Here is an 18,893-nt window from a genome sequence, read left to right as displayed (position 1 = left end):
GTGGGGGGTGGGAGTGGGGCATCTGTGTTTTGATTTTCATTTACTTATTCATTGGACGGTTTTATTGACAAGGCATTTAATTATTCAGCACCAATATTCATACAGCTACACAGAAAAAGAGATCAGACCTATAGGGCATCCACAGTACATCCACAGATTTCAAATGTTGGTTCACTGAGTTCTGACAGTCCTAACTCACCCAAGGGAGGGCATAACTCATTTATTATCCTTGTCAAAAAAATAAAGAGCCTGTGTGGGGAATACACATCAGTGGCCTTCCAGTAACATTAACAAGCTTCTTTTCTCTGATCTTAGGCTACCACTGTGATGTTGGAGGGGAGCTGTGGTGGTGCTGGTGTTGTGTACCCTACAAGTGACAGATTGGTAGGACAGATTCAGTCAACACAGATCATTCAATACTTTGCCTGTATGTGTTACGGGTGACGCAATAATGACGTACGTAAGCACCTGGCCTAAGTCTTTGGCTGACTGTTTTGTTCTGTTCGTTTGTTGACATTGTTAGTGTTATTTATTCTGACCTTTTACAAAGCCTGACTTACATTGCGATTCAAAGACTCACAGTTGTCTAATTGCTGTATGATCTATTGGTATGCCAAATAACTATCAATTCTTTTGACCTTTTCACCGTTTTGTCCGCTTCCATCCAGGTGCATTTGGTTGCAAGCTTGTAGATCGGCTATTTTCGGCAAAGAGGGTTGGTGTAGAGGGAAAAAAGAGCAGACCAAGTACAGAGCCAATGGTCAAGTTTACAAATATTTTAGGGTTTAACACATCCACTGCCAGGCCCGTAGTCCTACGGGCCGTTAAATCCAACCATTAACTGCCGTTCCCGTAGTCCTACGGGGCGGGTGTTTTCCCATGTTAAATCGTGCAGGTGCAGATTCCGGATTTTTTTTGCACTTCCGGTTTCGAAGGGGGCGGACCGGAAACGAAATAATACTGTTTCCGGTTTTTGTCCCGCCTCCGTTTCCTGTCTAGCGATCAACTTTGGACGCCATTATCTCGGCTTGTTGTTTTTCTCTCCGCATCCCCCATTGTAACGTTTTGCTCTCGTTCTCCAAAATGGCTGGTCGGATCGCGGCACGGTTTTCAGCGTTTTGTTCCGTCGGGTCCCGTGTTTGTGTCGAACCAAATGAACGCGGATTTTAAACGGATTTAGCGGGGCCTATGACGGAATCAAAAAAACAAAAAAGGTAAGATAAAGCTTGGCACTACGATGGACGTTCTGAGATTAGCCGTTGGCAGTGGATGTGTTGTTAAGTGCTTAATTGTCTGAAAATACAAATGAACATTAATCCAACATATCAATAGAAAAGATAAGTCAACAACATTAATTTACACAAAACTAATGATAGTGCTGTCAAACAAGTCTATCGAGCTATCAATGAAATATATGAAAAGTTTTAATCTCCAACATAATTTTATACATATGTAGTGGGGGTCCCTGCTTCATCACTCTCTCAGCTAAGGGGTCCTTGGCCACAAAAGACGTTGAAGACCCCTGATGTACAGCAACATGAAGGAGTGCTTCGCCATCAAGTGAGTAGCTGGCTCCTTGCTCTAATTCAACCTCCAAAGGCTCCAAGCATGACAGATGCCAATGCGTGCATGGGTCATTTGTTGGTACTGTATCTCTACCACTGTAACCTTTTAAGTGAAAAGTGATTGTAAAGGTTAGCCGATGGCTAAGGCTTCCAATTTTTCCGCCCCATTTTTTTTTCACCTCAGAGGCACCTAAGTCCCATGCAGGAATGTGTACAGTGAGGCCCCAGGCAAAATACTTAAATAACAAAATCTGGCCCAACAATAAGGTTTACTTAACGGAAAACTAAGAACTTGAGACATTGAAACACAGGCTATGACTTTTCTTTTTAAAGGCCCTAGCTGCCAGATCTCCCTCGGATGTAGTCCATAGCTTACCCGAAGCCTAACTGCACTGAATACTCTCCAGCTCCGCCCTCTTATACCAGGTGAGCCATACCAAGAGAGAATGAGTAATTGGTATCAGTTCATTCAAACCAGGCTAACCACAGCCCATGAATTACGTATACACAATTACATTCACGTTTACAAACTATTTCAAACATATTTCCAGGAGCCAATTCCTTCACAAGATGTATCGATAGAAGACAAAACATAAACATGAGAACAAATACCCCTCTATCTACAGTGCTTGGTACCTTCCTCCCAATCAACAGGAATGCCAGCACTGGAGAGGAGAGACAGGTGAGGTGATCACCACTACAATGAACTACTACTACAATAAACAGAATTGCTTCAAACATTAACATGTACTGTATTATACAACGGGTAGTTCCGACCAAGCAATCTGATTGGTTGAAATAGGCTCTCTACCTGTGCTCAAACGAGCATAACAGCACACCCAGAGCCGTATAAGAGAGTTCTGACACTAGCGTTGACTCCCATTGTAAGAATGGAATACGGAAGTACTCTGCATCTCAATGAGATATAGCCCATAGCAGCCCACTTTGCGGGAAGATCAAAGCGTGGCGTTACTCTCTTCTGCACACCTAGCCGTTCTCAAATTAAACTAATGAAAATATAAAAATCAGCTGCACTGAGTCTCTCTGCAGAGCGGGCTAAGTGGCTATGCTAGCAGTTTGCATGGGAAGTTTGCAGACGTACTGTAGTAGCTAAATCTGGCATTTAATTAATTTTATTTTTTCTATTGAATATCTCTATTTTCTTTTGTCTTGCAGTGAAACTGGGGTCACGCCAACGAGGACGTACAGTATCTCCAGGTAAACTGAAAGGGGAATTGGACTGACTGAGCAACCAGCTGAACTGGCCTTCATGGGTTCCTTTCCTTCATGTTTGTTTGTCTGTGAACTGTGTTGGCATAAGAAATGTGAGTGTCATCCATATAAACTATGACTGCTGCACACAATTTCCACTATCTTTAACAACAAATGTACAAAAGCCTAGAAAACTATAACATGCAACATGCAAGTCATGCAAGTCATACAAATGCTTTTTGATCATGAGAACATTGGAAGAACATTGACACTGTGTCCTCCAGCTGTGATCCCACAGTAAGTGGGCAAACTGCATTAATATAAAGTATGACGATGACTAGGACTCTGTTTCAGATGCATCCTTGAGAATAAAAACAGTTCTATACAGGCATACCGACACAGTTAATACCACTTGGACAACTACACATTGATGGGGAGATAAGAACAGATACTGCAAATTACTTAAAAAAACAAACAATTGTACTATATTACTTAAGTGTTAATCCGGATAGAAACTGAATGGCATGTTGTCTCCCATTTCTCATCCCCAGCCACAACTGTCCGACACCATGCCACGCCTTTTACACGGTCGCCCAAAGTTGCTCTTAGCCACATAAAAATTGGAATGATCTAGCAGGCTGTGAATCACTGTCTTGCTTAAGGACTATGCTCTTGGCTGGAATCAAACCTGTGACCTTGCACTTAACAGAGCCACCAGCCATACTGCTGCATGTGCTCACTGCCTCCGCTGCTTTCTTGGCTTTGGGATTCCAGCATATTAATCTTTAACTATTGCCAGATGGACAGGAACAGGCAAGGAGAACGAAAAGAAGGCTGCAGCACGGTATTGTGGATAGATTTGTTCAGCATGGTCGCCTGCCCGTCCGGCAACCATGGCGACATGAGATGAGGTAGTTAGGAGGATGATGGCTCTACGGGATCTGACATCACCCTCTTTTGGGAAGTCGTGGCTGCAGGGCGAAGAGGTCATGGCGAGGAGAAGACTGACGTCAGTGAATGTTTGAGTTACCGCTCTGTTGACACTGTGCTTATGAACTAAATTTTTGTAAATCTAATTAGTTTCCATTCACAGCCTACGGTTATCTCCACGGTCACTGAATCTGTTGGAGCTTGATGCTTCTCTTCTCCTCTTTCGTCCCTTCATTCCTGCATTACCTTTTTTAACGTCTGCCAAGGCATTGTAATTGAGGCATGTTAATTGCATTAAAAGCTCATGTTGTTTTACGATTTGACTGCTGAACTGTGAAGGCAAAAGAACACACTGTAATTGCTTGATAAACATCCGATCAAATAACTGATGATTAATTAACAGGCCTTTTGCGTCATTTGTACCCTTTGTTCCATCCATGATTCAACCACTTAAGCCCTATTTTATACTTTGTCTTACGGACATAGATGATCTAAAAGCCCACAACGTGTGGCCTTGTTGAAATGTCTGACATTAAAAACTGAAAATGTTCACCTTCAGTATTTACCCTGAAGAAGACCTATATTGTGTCAAAACATTGGTAAAATAAAAAAAGTTATTGCATCGTGGCTACGAGCTGTGCGATATATCTCCTGTGGTCAGCACCTCCTCACAACTGGTGTGCGCTCCTGTTCCATTGTTTACCTACAAATACCCACATTAGGGACACCATATTCAAATATGTTAACCATATCGACCAACCGTGTGTAAATACACACCATGTCATTACAAAACTGGATGACAGGATGAAAAGACAAAGGGTCAGTGAAGAAAGACAAAATCCATTCTGCATCTTTGTTTTAAATAGGCCTATGATAGGCAGGAGACAATGGACTTTGTAGATGAATGATGAATCGTTTTAAGGCAGAACGTGCGGCTGATGCTATACCCCATGTGGAGGCGTATGCTACTTTGCTCCTTGATTAGGAAATCCAGTCCAAAAATACACATGATTAACACAGCGCTGAGGAGTCAGGTTGGAGCGAGAGAACGGAAAAGACAGCGCAGCAGGGCTGAAAAAATGAAGGCTTATTTTGAGCAGCAGAGGCTGCTATGGGGGACCTTCTTATTCTCATTCATTGTCAAGCTCATAAGACTGTCAGGGCTCTTTCCTTTAGGCAAACAGCCATCTCTTCAACAAAAATGCCAGACTCCTTGCATGACTTGCTCTAGTTTATAATTTATTTTATCGTACTGACAAGACCATGCCAGAATGTTAAAACAGATCAGATACACTTAGGTATTGTGAATTGTATTAGGCAATTTCTTTAATTTTCAGTTCATGTTGACTGAGGGGGTGTAACAGTCCGAGTGAGGGGGGCGATACCCCCTTTCGGCCTCTGTGGCGCCGGGCCTGCTGTCAAGATATAACATCATCTGGAAACAAATATCAGACAATCGTGAATGTTCCTTTTAACAGTGGTGTTAGGAAATAAATTGAATTACATCCATGTATTTAATGAATATGAATTGATTGTGGAGGACTGGGTGAAGTTGGATCTGAACCTAAAGGTTATTTTAGGAGAGTAGAAATGGAGGCAGTGATGAATCACTTGTTGCGCTGAGGCTAACCAATTATGCTACATTTCAGCACAAGATAAAGCTACCTAGAGATGCTGCCAAAGGCCTTTGGCTGTTAGCCTGTGATAGCCTATTGTGTCACACTGGTTGCTTTTCACATGGAAGAAAGGTAGATGTGGGCTTAAGGGTAAAGTAGATAGACATTAACCACTTACAATCTGGCTTCCCTCTGTACGGTGTGACATTATGGCGAGAATATATATACTGTAGATCTGCTATTTTAGCTATTCATCATACAAGTATATAGGCAAGTGGTTAAGAACAGAACACACTGGGAGACAAACACACTGAAAAGGAAGAAATGATACCTGTGTTGATTTATAACACAGTTGATTTGGAACTCCACATTGGAATGCACTGAAGTTTTCTGTTGTATAATCATGATAACCCATTGCTATAGGTTTTGGGTTACAATTGTTGCTGCCAATAATACACTAGACGCTGAAATATGTAGATTATGCAGGCAATTCGTCATTGGGAGAATGTATCCAACCGAGGACCGACATACATGTATTTAGTCATGCTCTACACCAGCAGCTTATGCGGATTGGTCATGTGCCGTATCATCAGGGTAGATACAGCCCAATCAGCGCAGGCTTAACAACCCCTCTGTCTTTTATCACACAAGCACCCAGAGCAAATAAAGGTCTATATTGTAAATCACAGCTATGGACATTTATTTGGCGTGCCAACAACACCTATAGTGATATAATCATGATATACTGTACCATGGCCTCTCAAATGTTTTATTGTTTAAATAATGACTGCAGCACTACTGTATATATAATCCCTCAGATAATGTCACAGTATGTTGTTATTAGAATATGATGCTGAAAAAGAGGTCTTTAAGAGTCTTGCTCTGTTGCTAGTGGCAAACACTAGGAACAAAATATATCACTGTTCCACTGCGTGCGCGCGCGCGCGCGCGAGAGAGAGAGAGAGAGAGAGAGAGAGAGAGAGAGAGAGAGAGAGAGAGATTCAACAATCCCGTTGCAATTCGCTAATAGCTAATCAAATTGCAACTAAGCTTTTGGTAATTATCACTTCAATGAAGCTAAGAATGGGGAAACTACCAGCTCTGCAAAAGATTAACCACTTTTGTATTGAGTTTTGGGAGAAACACATTTGAGGAGATAATTAGCTTCTTTTTGTGGACAGAATTCAGTTATCCAACGCTGCCGTTGACAGTGAATCCTGAAAATCTATTTTTCATATACCTGGGGGCATTGCTCTGTATTTCTCTGTATAGACGTATTTCATCAGATGTGCCGGGGAAATCTGTGTGGAATTGTGCACATGTCAACGCACTCATATCCACACTACCCATAAATGATTAGAAAAACTCCCACAATTAACCATAACCCAATAAATGTCCAAGTCACTGCCAAAAGGCGGATCGGCACCCACAAGGCAAGTGTCACAGTCACTGGAGGAGGAGAGGAGACTGCAGCACTCTCTCCACTGAGTGACCGATCCTGGACCCATTAGCTGTCAGTCGCATTGTCAACAAATGCTATCCAACACAGAACATAGACTAGTGTTTCCAACAGTGGGTTGGACCCATTTTTGGGTCGCGGACATATTATTATGGGTCGTGAGTAAATATCCCCTTTTTTGTTTCCTACATTATAAAAAAGACATTTCAAAAGATTTTCCAAAAATGTCCAAAAAATCATTGTTCCAAAGATTCAAAGAAAATCAAAGAATTTCCATGAAAAAAAAAAAAAAAGAAGTAGTGAAAACTGCAAGCTCTACAAGCTCTGTAGAAGCTTGTAGAGCAGCTTGTAGATCGGCTGTGAGCTTCAAGATCTGCTATTTTCACTAGTTTGGGTCCCGGTAGCCTCGTTCCTAGCCTTCACTCATCTGCGAAGAGAAAAGCCTGGTCACGACCTAATGCAGATATATCCTTATAGACACTCTATAGGGACTGGACTTCCGTCCTACATATTTCCCCCGGAGACGATCTTTTTCGACCAATCACAACACTCGTTTCAACAGATTTGTAAAGTGTCAACGTCATTTCCTTGGGCGGTACTTCCGCCAATTTCAGTACTTCCTTTTAGAAACTCAACCGGCTAGGTCTTGCCCAGCGTGGGGTCCCGAGGAGACATTTCAGAAATTTCTCTTTTGAGTCTCAACCTAAAAAGTTTGGGAACCACTGACATAGACTATTCCACTGAGTGTAAGAACAGCAAAGAAACATCACATTTATAATTGTTTCTGCTTAAGCTCCCCTCGCCACGCTGTCACCGTGACCAAAACACTCTGCATGAAATTCTGCATAAAGGATCGGCAGAGTGCACAAGGCCTCTTGAAACACCTCTTCAATCCCCTTGACTTGCAGTATAGGAGGGCAGCGTGACTCCTCTCCACAGATTAGCATGTGTGCTTCTTTCAAAGGGATACTTTGACATTTTATTATTGCTGCTTATATTTCCTGTAGGCACGCTACTTATGACATGGGGGAGTCTACATTAGTCTGAGAGAACAATAAGAAAGTGTGGAGAAAGTATGCGCCAGGTTTATACAAAATAGGGCTACATATCATCCATTTATATCATTATGAATTATTGGGGTGAATTCTATGTAGAGTGTAAAAAGACTGGAAACCAAGGGCAGAGAGAGGGGAAACATACGAGACATGTCAAACCTGGGGCCTCACAACGGAAAAGGAGCACATGTTCAGCGCACCAACCGCCAGAGCCACCAGACACCCCATCATTAACCACTTGAACACTAACATACCTATTCTGGGGGCAAACATTCGGCAAAAATAGAAGATCTAGTTAGCTAGTTAGTAGATCGGCTATAACTAGACAAGACAGATAAGGTATTCACTCAGGTGGTATAATGGTCTCTATCTGATCTTGCTGGCGGATTGAATCCCACCTTTCTTTGTGTGCTTCCCCAGTGCTTGTCTTCCGGTAATGTATTACTATCTACTACAACTATTAATGTCTGTCTTAATTTGACGGTATTATTAGACCCTAACACCTAGCGGCTCTCCATAACACTTGCCAGAAGTATTGTCTGTAGCAAGATTCAGTTTAGCGCTCATCAAACGACAATACTTGATGTTTGTCTAGTGCACAGTGATTATTTTTTACTAGGAAAGGCCTATCCAGGGACTGGGGTCGCAAATTAGCCTCGGCTATAAACCCCATATATAATGCAACGGTTTCATGTTTTTATAACTTGATACATTGTTTATTTTGTGTCCCCTGTCAAATAAATAAGAAAAAAACAATGCAAACCTTTTAAACATTCCAGATGTCACAATGGCTCACTACAGTAAATTAAGTCATATTTCAGCAACTGGCCTACTCCATTAGGGTTGTGAAAATCAAGGATTGCAAAAACATTGGCTAGCTCCACAACATGATGATACAATAGGAAGTGTTCTTCAAGTCAGGGAAATGTTCATACAGTTGAACGTTGTTGGGCAATAATGTTTAAATGTAAAGAATACCTTGTTTTTAACAATATTATTGAAGAATAACTAATTTCATACAGTACTAGAATGATGTCATGGGATGAAGACACACACACACACACACACACACACACACACACACACACACACACACACACACACACACACACACACACACACACACACACACACACACACACACACACACACACACACACACACACACACACACATTTTCTTAAAAGCAAGAAGTCTGTTGTACAATGATTAACAATACAATGGCTACAAATTAGATCAAATTATGACTGCATGTCATAGGACCCAAGGCATAAGGCATATGATAATTTGTTAACAGAGCACTGTGGCACGACTCATTATTGGTTATTCGGAAAGTTGGCAACCTAGGAATTTAAACTTACTGTACTGTGACACTTTGTATGTAAGTGCACCAGTTAAAATGTAGAATGTGAATCACAATATACTAAAATACATTAGCCTAATGTCAGTCTGTTTAGCAGGAAATACCTACAGATCTGATAGGCTGACTGTAGTTTCCATATACGGCAACAGGGCTCTTGACCTCTGTTAATAAATGTCCTGTCAGGAGAGGTTTTTCTACCGTGTGGGAACAAGAGAAGCAAGCTCATTGAGAACCTGTTGAAAGCTTGTCTATTTGTTTTTGCTTTCAACTGGCAAAGAGATCCTTTTACGGCAAAAGGAAGCATCAAACCAAACATGGTTTGATTTGTGCTCATACAAATTCAAGTAAAAGAATGGTTTCATATGTTTAAGATGTACTGGACATTTAAGTGAATGCAGCAGCAGATTTATGCCATACAGGTTGAGTTAGTAACAAATCATTTATTTTATTTTATTCTATTGTCAAAAGGCAATACTTTTCCTTTTGTTTGTTTACTGTGTTTTGTTTCCAATTGTATTGCCCTAGAAAGTGATTCTCCCAATGTCTTGTGCATTCTACAAATCTGCTGCATCATTCACTGATGCTGACTTTCCATCTTGTCCTCAGGGCACACCATTTACAGCTCTGAGCCGTCTGGCCTGTAGAGCTCATCGATTGGGCTCATATTTCTGGCTCAGGCTGCCTCTGTGATGGTGCCCTGCAGCAAGGATCAAAAGCTAATGCCCTGGCTAACAAGCCACACTGCCAATCCAGCTCAGGGGGATAAAGGGGGGCACAAATTGCACGGTGAGATGGCCACGCGATAGTGAAACCAGAAACAGCATGTGACGCACAAACACACTCTCCCAAGAGCACAAAATGTCTCGTTAAAACTGTGCCGCTGAACCAACTACTAAATGGTTTAACAGAAAATTACTTGTACATCTTGTTTGTGTCCTTTTAATGTGAGTGCATGATATGCAATGCACGTGTTAAATAACTGTGTGTGCATTTTAGCACTTGTGCATGTGTGTATGTGCATGCAGGTGTGGGTCTGTTGTGACAGGCAACTCATAATGTGCAAGGACAATCTTGATTCATTTGTTACATTGTGGTCCAGTAAGATAACAGAAAGGCAGTGTTTTGTCTCCTGGTAGGAGCAGTATTGTACTTTAACTGAAAGGTTTAAAGGTCAAAGTGGGAAGATGGTAAACGTATGCATTGAGCAGGCAGAGTGCATATCATTGCATGGTGTTCATGTATGCGTACATTAACTGGTTAATGTGGACATGAAACAATAAGACCATAAGACAAGTAACCTATTCATACTGTAAGTCAAGTCTGTATCAAAGATCACTACTGTATACTGTGGTCGATATACTAATCTCATTCAGTTATTCATCAAAAGACCTTCAGGTGCAAAACTGGAGTGGGTATACACAAGGTAATGATATACAATTATATTTTCAGTATACACACTGTACTGTCTGATCATCTGGACTTGAACCAACGTTATTGGTTCAAGTCATGCTAATGTCTTTCTATTGTGTTGAATGTTGAATGTTATATTGTGTTGATGAGCTTATTAGCTGTGTTGTAAATATCAGACCCATTTTCCATCTCTATTTCTCCACTTCTTTTAGCTTACATTTCTGTCAATTAACCTACCAATCAATCATTTGGCACAGAACAGCTTGTAATCACTGTGACCTAAAGACCTTGGAGGATATTGCTTCAAGTACACATGTAGTTTCCCATTTCCAACTAGAAGTGCATTATGTAGTGTTGAATATAAGCTGCCCTTTGGATTAGAAAAAGAAAATATCAAAATTATTTAAATTACTGATAATTATAGCTCTGACACAGTCAGCGACAGGGGTGATTTTTCTCTCAAGAGTTGTACTAATTACAACGGTGTAGGTGAGATGACACAAAAGTATGTGATTTGAGATTTACTCAAGTTTGATTAGTTTGATTACATCTTGTGTAATCCACATTGTGTTAGTTCTAAAACAGCTCTGTCAAATAATAAATAAACACATTTGTTGGGCAAATATTGTTGTAAGAATGAGTTGTCTTACTCGTTAAAAACAAACAAGCTATTTCCAGCCCTGGGAATAACTTACTGCATTTCAAAAAGTCTGTTGACTCACCTCGCCCTGCATGCTGAATATCATTCAGTATTTCTGAGTAGTTCACAGGAGGTTTGTTCTCCTCAAACACACTCTCATCAAAGGTGATATTGGTCTTCTTCAGCTCCGTGTAGAGGCCCTCCACTGCAAAGTAACACGGCCGGTCGTCCAACTTGTTGTCACTGAACATGAGCATCACATGATGCCAGCCGAAGTGATCACAGATGTTGCGGGCGAACTTGCCAAGTTTCTTGTGTGTAGGGCCTATGTTAGTGATGGACGGATAGGTGCCGCCATCAAAAGCCACAGCTGGGGCACCGGCCGTTACCATGGGAACATCCCAGTGGGTTGTGAAGAGGCCCACGGGGGAGGCAGTGTAGGAGCAACCGGGCCCAATGAAGGCCCATGGGTCATAGGCCAACTTGAGATCCACTGCCATGAGTGGGGCAATGGACTCCGAGCAGATGCCGTTTTTGTCTTCACTGTTCTTAAAGGCATAGGTCAGGTGGTGGTCAGGGAGTAAGGTGGTGTCAGCGTTGACCATTCGGATGGCCCGTTGCAGAGCGGGCCCGACACGGGGCCAGGCCCAGGGGTAGTCAGTGTTCTTCTGTGGCAAGATGATGGCCAGTGTGACATTTTGTCGCTCTCGGTGATCATGGTGTGCTCGTGTATGGCGACGTGAACCGCGGTGTCGTAAGGTCTTGCAATGGACCTGCTGGAGCTCCAGGCCGAGAAGAGACAGCAGAACCAGCATTACCAACAGGCATCCAACTCCTTCCCTGCAGCAGGCCATCCTCTGTTCAGTAGGTTCGCCAGTTCCAGTACACTTTAATTATTTATGCCAGTGAGCTGAAGGTACACACAGAGAGAAATATACAAAACTCTATTATTGAGTTTGAAGAAACATGACAAACATTCAATTAAAGTAACATTTAGCAAATACTGTATTGTAGGTAGGGCAAAGACTGTCTTTGCTTTGTCATGGTTGAATTCACACAACAATTTTGCCCACGTCAGGCCTTTGCTAGTCGAGGCCATCATGTGTCATGGGAGAATGACTCCCTCAGAGTACAATTTGTTGCCACTAAAGAGGGATCTTGCATGTAAGTAACTGGTGTGTTATTAGTTAGGCTTATTACCAGACATTATAGTAAGGGGTAGCTTTAGTTAACATTTGGAATTGGAAGGAGTCAACATTTCATTTGACTTCATTTGGCTATTTATGTAGTGAAATAAATAAGATATTCATTGTAATTTGTAATTATTTTGTATCAGTAACATCTGAAGTAAGTAGAAGATTGAAAGTCTCCATGGGAGACTGCAGGAACTGAGAGATGCACAAAATGCCCCTGACAAACAGCAAAAATATTTTCTTAAGAGTTATTGACAAGAGTTGTTTATATTGAGACCTTTCATAATGTAATTAAAAAAATAAATACAAAATTCAAAGTATTTTACGGCCTAAGAACACAAAAGTGCCTGTTGCAGAAAAATATCAAAAAGTCTGGGTTATCATCACTTAAACTGAAATATTAAACATATCAACAATTACAATCACAAAGCTGAGGGTCTTTTGTTTTTGCATAATCAAATAACATACTTTTGACAAAGGCTACACAAAATGAAAAGTATCCTAATCTAACACCCGGTAATTAAAACAAAATTAAAGCTGCATAGCCGAAACTTAAGAAGAAAAAGAAAAGGAGATAAAAGAAAGTTGCTCAAAACCAGTGGTTCTCAACCTTTTCAGCACGTGACTCCCCAAAATAATCATATTTGAACTGGGGACCCCCCACCCTGACAAGCACTTGGAATTGTAGGAGAGGCATTACATTTAGTTTAACTCTGTTCCACAGATAAATATTGTGAAAATAGCAGATCTAAAAAGCTCACATTTTCAAAATGTTTTCTTATATTATTTGACAATTCGGCCAATGTTGGACCAGTTTTTATAGTATTGTTGTTAGGCAGTAATGGTCTTTTTTAGCAATTAAAAAGGTCTTCAAATTCCTTACATTGTCACTTTACTGTCATCTGGGGACCCCCCAAAACAATTTACAAAGATAATAATAATAATTATTTTTAAAAAGCCTACCTTAAGCATCCGATTTCCACATTTTAGTTGCTCTTTGAGTCTTTTCTGGTCCTTGTTTGCAGAGGAGAGACAGCTCTATCTATCGGCTTGGTGTGTGTAGGCTATACTGTCATGCCAGTAGTCAGACCGACGGCCGAGTCCAGCATGGGTTTGGATCACACAGCACTCTGAAAATAAAGCGCAAATGTCACGCGTTTTTTATATTCAATACTCTATCCGGGGGGAAACGAGCAAAACCAGGTAGCTGCTAAGTGTCTGGTCGCGTTGTAGAGGAGAATAGATCAGGCTGAAATCCATGACTCAAAAATAACGGTGCAAGAACAAGAAGAGTCATTTGTCATCAGAGGTAAGTGTCCAGGTGGGTCAAGTCTGCGTCTCATTTTGCAAACTTAAAGCGAAAGATCTTGAGCGGTGAGAACTGAGAAGAATAGTCCTGACATGTGATCAATATGATCTCCTGGCAATGGCATGAAGATATATAGGCTACTGAGAGTTGGACTACAGTGAATTAATTACTGAGCCCAACCAAGTTGTTCGGATCAATTAAGCTATCCATGGTTGGAAAACGGCTTTGGAGTACAGTGGACAGACCAATTAACGCCAGTGGTCATCAGGCCTAATAGCCCCCGTGAAAATAAGCCTATCAAGTAAAAAAAAATAAAGAAGTTATGAATCCCAAAAGCTCAATGCTCTGCTGGTGTGCAGGGGTGCACCAGACAGACTTCACATGTTCAGTGGAGTGTTGCTCAGTTCAGCTGTCCAAGAATGTGCTTGTTCTGTTCTGTTCCTGCCACTGAACTCCTTGTCAGTGACGCGCGGGGCGGGGAGCTTTCTATTCTACAGAGCTTCTGCCTCTATGCAGCCCTGTATATAATGCACTGAATAGGCTACACGGTGTGTGTGTGTGTGTGTGTGACTGTGTGTGTGTGTGTGTGTGTGTGTGTGTGTGTGTGTGTGTGTGTGTGTGTGTGTGTGTGTGTGTGTGTGTGTGTGTGTGTGTGTGCGTGTGCGTGTGCGTGCGCGTGCGTGTGTCAGTAGTGTAAAGTAACCAAGTAGCCTACATTACTCAAGTACTTAAAGGGATATTTCACTTTCACAACACATTTGGGTCATTTTATCGTCTACACGCCTCCTTCCTATACAAACCCATTGTAACTTTCAAACTCCATTTTAACCATGTTAGATTGAAAACACCCTTCCTTGGTTCTGGTGACTGATATTGTCCTTATAATACGTGAGGAGACCGTGTTTTTTTCAATTACTTTTTTCATTTATTTTTAGTATTTTTTTTAAATGAAAAAATAAAAATAAAAAATACAACAACAAAAAAATCAGTTAAATAAATGAAAAAAGTAATCGAAAAAACACGGCCCCCTCATGTAGGAGGGCAGGATGACTCACCAGAACCGAGGACGGGTGTTTTTGATGAATATAACATGTTACAAATGGAGTTTTTTGAAGTTATAATTGGTTTGTATAGGAACTTAGGAAGGGGGCGTGTCTGATAAAATGAATATCAAATATCTAAATACTGAACCAAGCAACTTAAAACCTGTCTGGGGTGCTCACAAAAGCCTGAGTAGACGATAAAATTACCCTTTTTTTAAAGTGAAATATCCCTTTATACAATTTTGAGGATTTTTTACTCTACTGGAGTGTGTGTGTGTGTGTGTGTGTGTGTGTGTGTGTGTGTGTGTGTGTGTGTGTGTGTGTGTGTGTGTGTGCGTGCCGCGTGTGTGTGTTTGCGACATGTTTGTGTGCATTCACCTGATTGCTGATGTCTCACAGCGCAGGAGGGGCAGGCTTCGGTTTTCACATGGATGGTTTTCACTCTGACTGACTGACGCGGGGGGGGCTCGGGAAGGAAGGTGGAGAGTCTTCACACAGGGTCTCTACTGGCCTCTGGCTGTTCTTACAGTGTTTTGCATTATAAATATTTATTTCAAATTAAAATTTCATTAAATATGCCATCATCAGGGTGCTCGGAAATTATGAGTGGCCGTTTGCCTCTAGATCCAGGACTCTTCCTGAAGACTCACTGGGGCTCCTGGGCTAATTAACAAACACACTACTAGTTGTAAGGTGTGGGTCAAGAAAACACCAGACATTTTATCACAGTCTATGACCTACAATTTCATGATATTTATTTGCATGTCAATTTTTTTTCCTTTCGTAAAAATACTTGTTAGTTCTGTTTCCCCCAAATTTGAGCGTTAACCTACGGTACATTAGGCCGCTATATACATTTTTGTATATTGTTGATCAGTCTTGTGGCCCCCCATCCCAGGGCCGCTTGGTAGTCAAGGGCCCCTGGACACTGACTGGCCCCACTCGCCCGGTCCAGTCCGCCCATGCCTGGTTAAATGGCTATGTGTATGTGTATATGTATGTATGTGTGTGTTTGTGTGTGTGTATGTGTATGTGTCTGTGTGCGTGTGTGTGTGTGTGTGTGTGTGTGTGTGTGTGTGTGTGTGTGTGTGTGTGTGTGTGTGTGTGTGTGTGTGTGTGTGTGTGTGTGTGTGTGTGTGTGTGTACATATATCCTCCTATCCTCCTATAATTCTACAAACCTCTGTCTGTCTGTCTGTCTGTCTGTAGTGCGTGGTGTAATGGAAAGCTGCCCGGTTCTCCTCAGTGACTGGAGAAATTTCTCTGAATTTGCACACAGGCATTGACCATTACCATCTGAACTTAACTGTGAAGCCTGTTTCTCAATTTCATCAAATCTCAGCGTATTATTAGCGTTTATGTGTCAAACAATGGGAGCTAACGTTGCCAGGTTTCGCGCGAGAAACAAGCAGCAAGGTCTATGAAAACAATAACCCCACGTTTGCAACTACTTTCGCCTGCGCCCTTCACCGGGTATGGTCTAGTATATATAAACATACACATGTAAAAAGCATGTAAAGCATGTAAAAAGCAGTCTGGTTTGCTTCAGTTTTGGAGGTGCCGCAAAAATCTGTTTCGCATCAAGCTTGCCACAAATTGAACAGTAGAAATCAGTATTCTTGGGTAACAACAACTGATAAATGTGCATGTGTGTGTGTGTGTGTGTGTGTGTGTGTGTGTGTGTGTGTGTGTGTGTGTGTGTGTGTGTGTGTGTGTGTGTGTGTGTGTGTGTGTGTGTGTGTGCGTGCGCGCACTAATTTTAATCATGGCTTAAAGTTAAACTGAATGTGATCACTGCTGAAGGAATTAGTGTGTTGTATTGAGTGAGATATTGTAGAAATGTGGCATGTCACTTTGACTTAGTTACTCTTTCCTGTCTCTACATTTTATAGCTGTGTTATCTCCCATTCCTGCAGACTGACGATTATCTTGTTCCCATAACGACTGTTTACAGATCAATAAAAAACAAATGTGCACCAAAAAAGAAGAAGGGGAAAATAAGGATAAGGGAGAGTCCTTCGTGCCCTACTGTATATAACCACCATGCTTTACTAGGGCATGGCTTCAAGGTTCAGTAAGTGATATCTTTTTGTTAAAATAATTGTTAAATAGGTCTATATTCTGATTAGCCATTATCTATATAGTGTGTTTCTTTAGTAACAGTGGTCTCCCCGTCTCTCCAGCTCTTTAGTAAACAGAAAATACAATTTCAGATTGGGATACCAATTTTATCTATCATGAGAGAGAACTCATAAGGATACATAAACAAGTAAATTGGAAATTATCAAACAAATAAGTGAGCAGACAAAATTGGAACTTGAACACTATAACATTTAAGCTGATTAATGGGAACTCTCTTCTGATTGGCTGAAATTGGCAACCCACCTGAAACTATATTTTCTGAGAGACCCCTGTTATTGAACAAACACTCAATTATTATCAGAATATAGAGCTTTAAAGTATTAACAAAAAAATAAAGGAAAAACAAAGCACTTACACTACCTTTAATTATTCAACATCTCTGTCCGTGTGTCCGTCTTTCCATCCGTTCGTCTGCAGTTCACGTATCTTGAGAACAATCCGACCGACAGACTTCAAACTCTGCGCAGGTGTCACCGAAGACCTGAGGGAGTGCCATGCCTGGCATTGAGACGATCGGATAGGCGTTGTCCAGAACCACCAATCCAACCGATATGCCCTTATATAGGCATATATGGAGATCCGGTAGTCCAGACCGATATGCCCATATATGTATGTACTACTGTACACTATTCATACATATTCATGACAATATAGAGTACTAACACAATAAACATGCATGGTTTTTCTCTTGCAATTCCAACTTCATACCTCAGAATTTGGAGTTTTTTTTAAGGATGTGGTCATGTCGGTTCATCTATCCATCTGCCACTATTGGTTGGATTGCCATGACACTTGCTGAGTGCATACAGTACATGCTTCCCAGAGGATGGCAAGGAAGCTTTTGAAAGGAAGAGACGTGCTGGACGCCGGGGATGCGCCATGACACTCATGGGTGGAAAATCTCGCACCGGAAGTTCGATGAAATACATTGCAGTGAATGGAGCCGGCTGGACCAGCTCACGAACAAACATTATTTCTGAACGATTGCGAACTTTGTCACATATCGGTTCAGGAATATAAAAGAAGACATATCACAGGTTGTTTTCTAATCACTTGCTTTTCGATTTGTACAGTACATCATTTTATTGAGGCATCTGAACAGCGGCAGGTATCGTTTCTGTCTCGGAGGTATCGTGAGATTTGTCTGCCAGACAGGAAATGGTTGACCGTCTCGCGATACTTTGGCCGTTCAGAAACATACTTTGTGCTCTTTAGATACCTCTATAAAATTACGCAGTGTCACATCGAAAAGCAACACACCAAACAATGTGTGATATGTCTTGTTTTATTTTCCCGAGACAAGTATTTTATAAAGGTCTCAATCGTTCAGAAATAGTGTTTGTTCATAAGCTGTCCAGCCGGCTCTCATAGACTTCAAAGTTATTTCACAGACTTCCGGTGTGAGTCTGCCACCCAGTGTGACAAACCTGCCGACTGGAATTGCATGATAGAGAAAATGATGTCGGCTTCCCTTCCTTTTAAAAGCTTCCTTGGAGGATGGCCCCTACTGAATTGGGTTGTCCAATTCAATGTCCTTTCCTCTAGCACCAACCTAGGCCAAGATTTTGACTTGCACATAAGTTATCTCAAAATGTATGGCAGATTGCCATGAGACTTGCTGAACAAATGAATGCTCACAGGAAGATTAACTTTATTGAGTGACCTATCCTCTATATCACCCTCAGGCCAAAATATAAACATTTAACACGATATATCAGAATAATCTAATATACAGCTTTCAGGATAAACTATACTGATTTTAGTGACTGGATCACTTTTCCTCTAGCAGTACCCTTTGGTCAATTTCCAGTTGGTTGTAAAGAGCGGAATGGATCGAGGGCTGCTAGTGGGGCTTTTAGACTCATCTTGTTATTCGACTGTATTAATCTTGACCTGATGAAGGCTCCAAATGTCCACTGCACGCATAATGCAACTAGAAGACATGCAAAGATTGCAT

At 41.4% G+C, this 18,893-nt stretch overlaps 1 protein-coding gene across 1 annotated transcript in view; it reads right to left on the bottom strand.

The window, feature by feature from the left end:
* LOC311041800 (atrial natriuretic peptide receptor 1-like) overlaps positions 1 to 15,222 on the bottom strand; it is a gene marked incomplete at its 3' end in the record, with an annotated part of 31,373 nt that extends 16,151 nt beyond the window's left edge. The window contains exons 1-3 of the mRNA XM_084052285.1: positions 15,174 to 15,222; positions 13,407 to 13,573; positions 11,333 to 12,160 (exon numbers count right to left, since the gene is read on the bottom strand). Of these exons, the coding sequence (XP_083908411.1) occupies positions 11,333 to 12,104 (772 nt within the window). The 5' untranslated portion in view covers positions 12,105 to 12,160; positions 13,407 to 13,573; positions 15,174 to 15,222. The remainder of the gene's footprint in view (positions 1 to 11,332; positions 12,161 to 13,406; positions 13,574 to 15,173) is intronic.
* Positions 15,223 to 18,893: the final 3,671 nt, after the last annotated feature.

Source organism: Gymnoscopelus microlampas, assembly GCF_963454915.1.
Source record: "Gymnoscopelus microlampas genome assembly, chromosome: 3".
NCBI classification, from domain to species: domain Eukaryota; kingdom Metazoa; phylum Chordata; class Actinopteri; order Myctophiformes; family Myctophidae; genus Gymnoscopelus; species Gymnoscopelus microlampas.
Note: the sequence above shows the minus strand (reverse complement) of the source record. Positions and strands in the feature narration are given on the sequence as shown.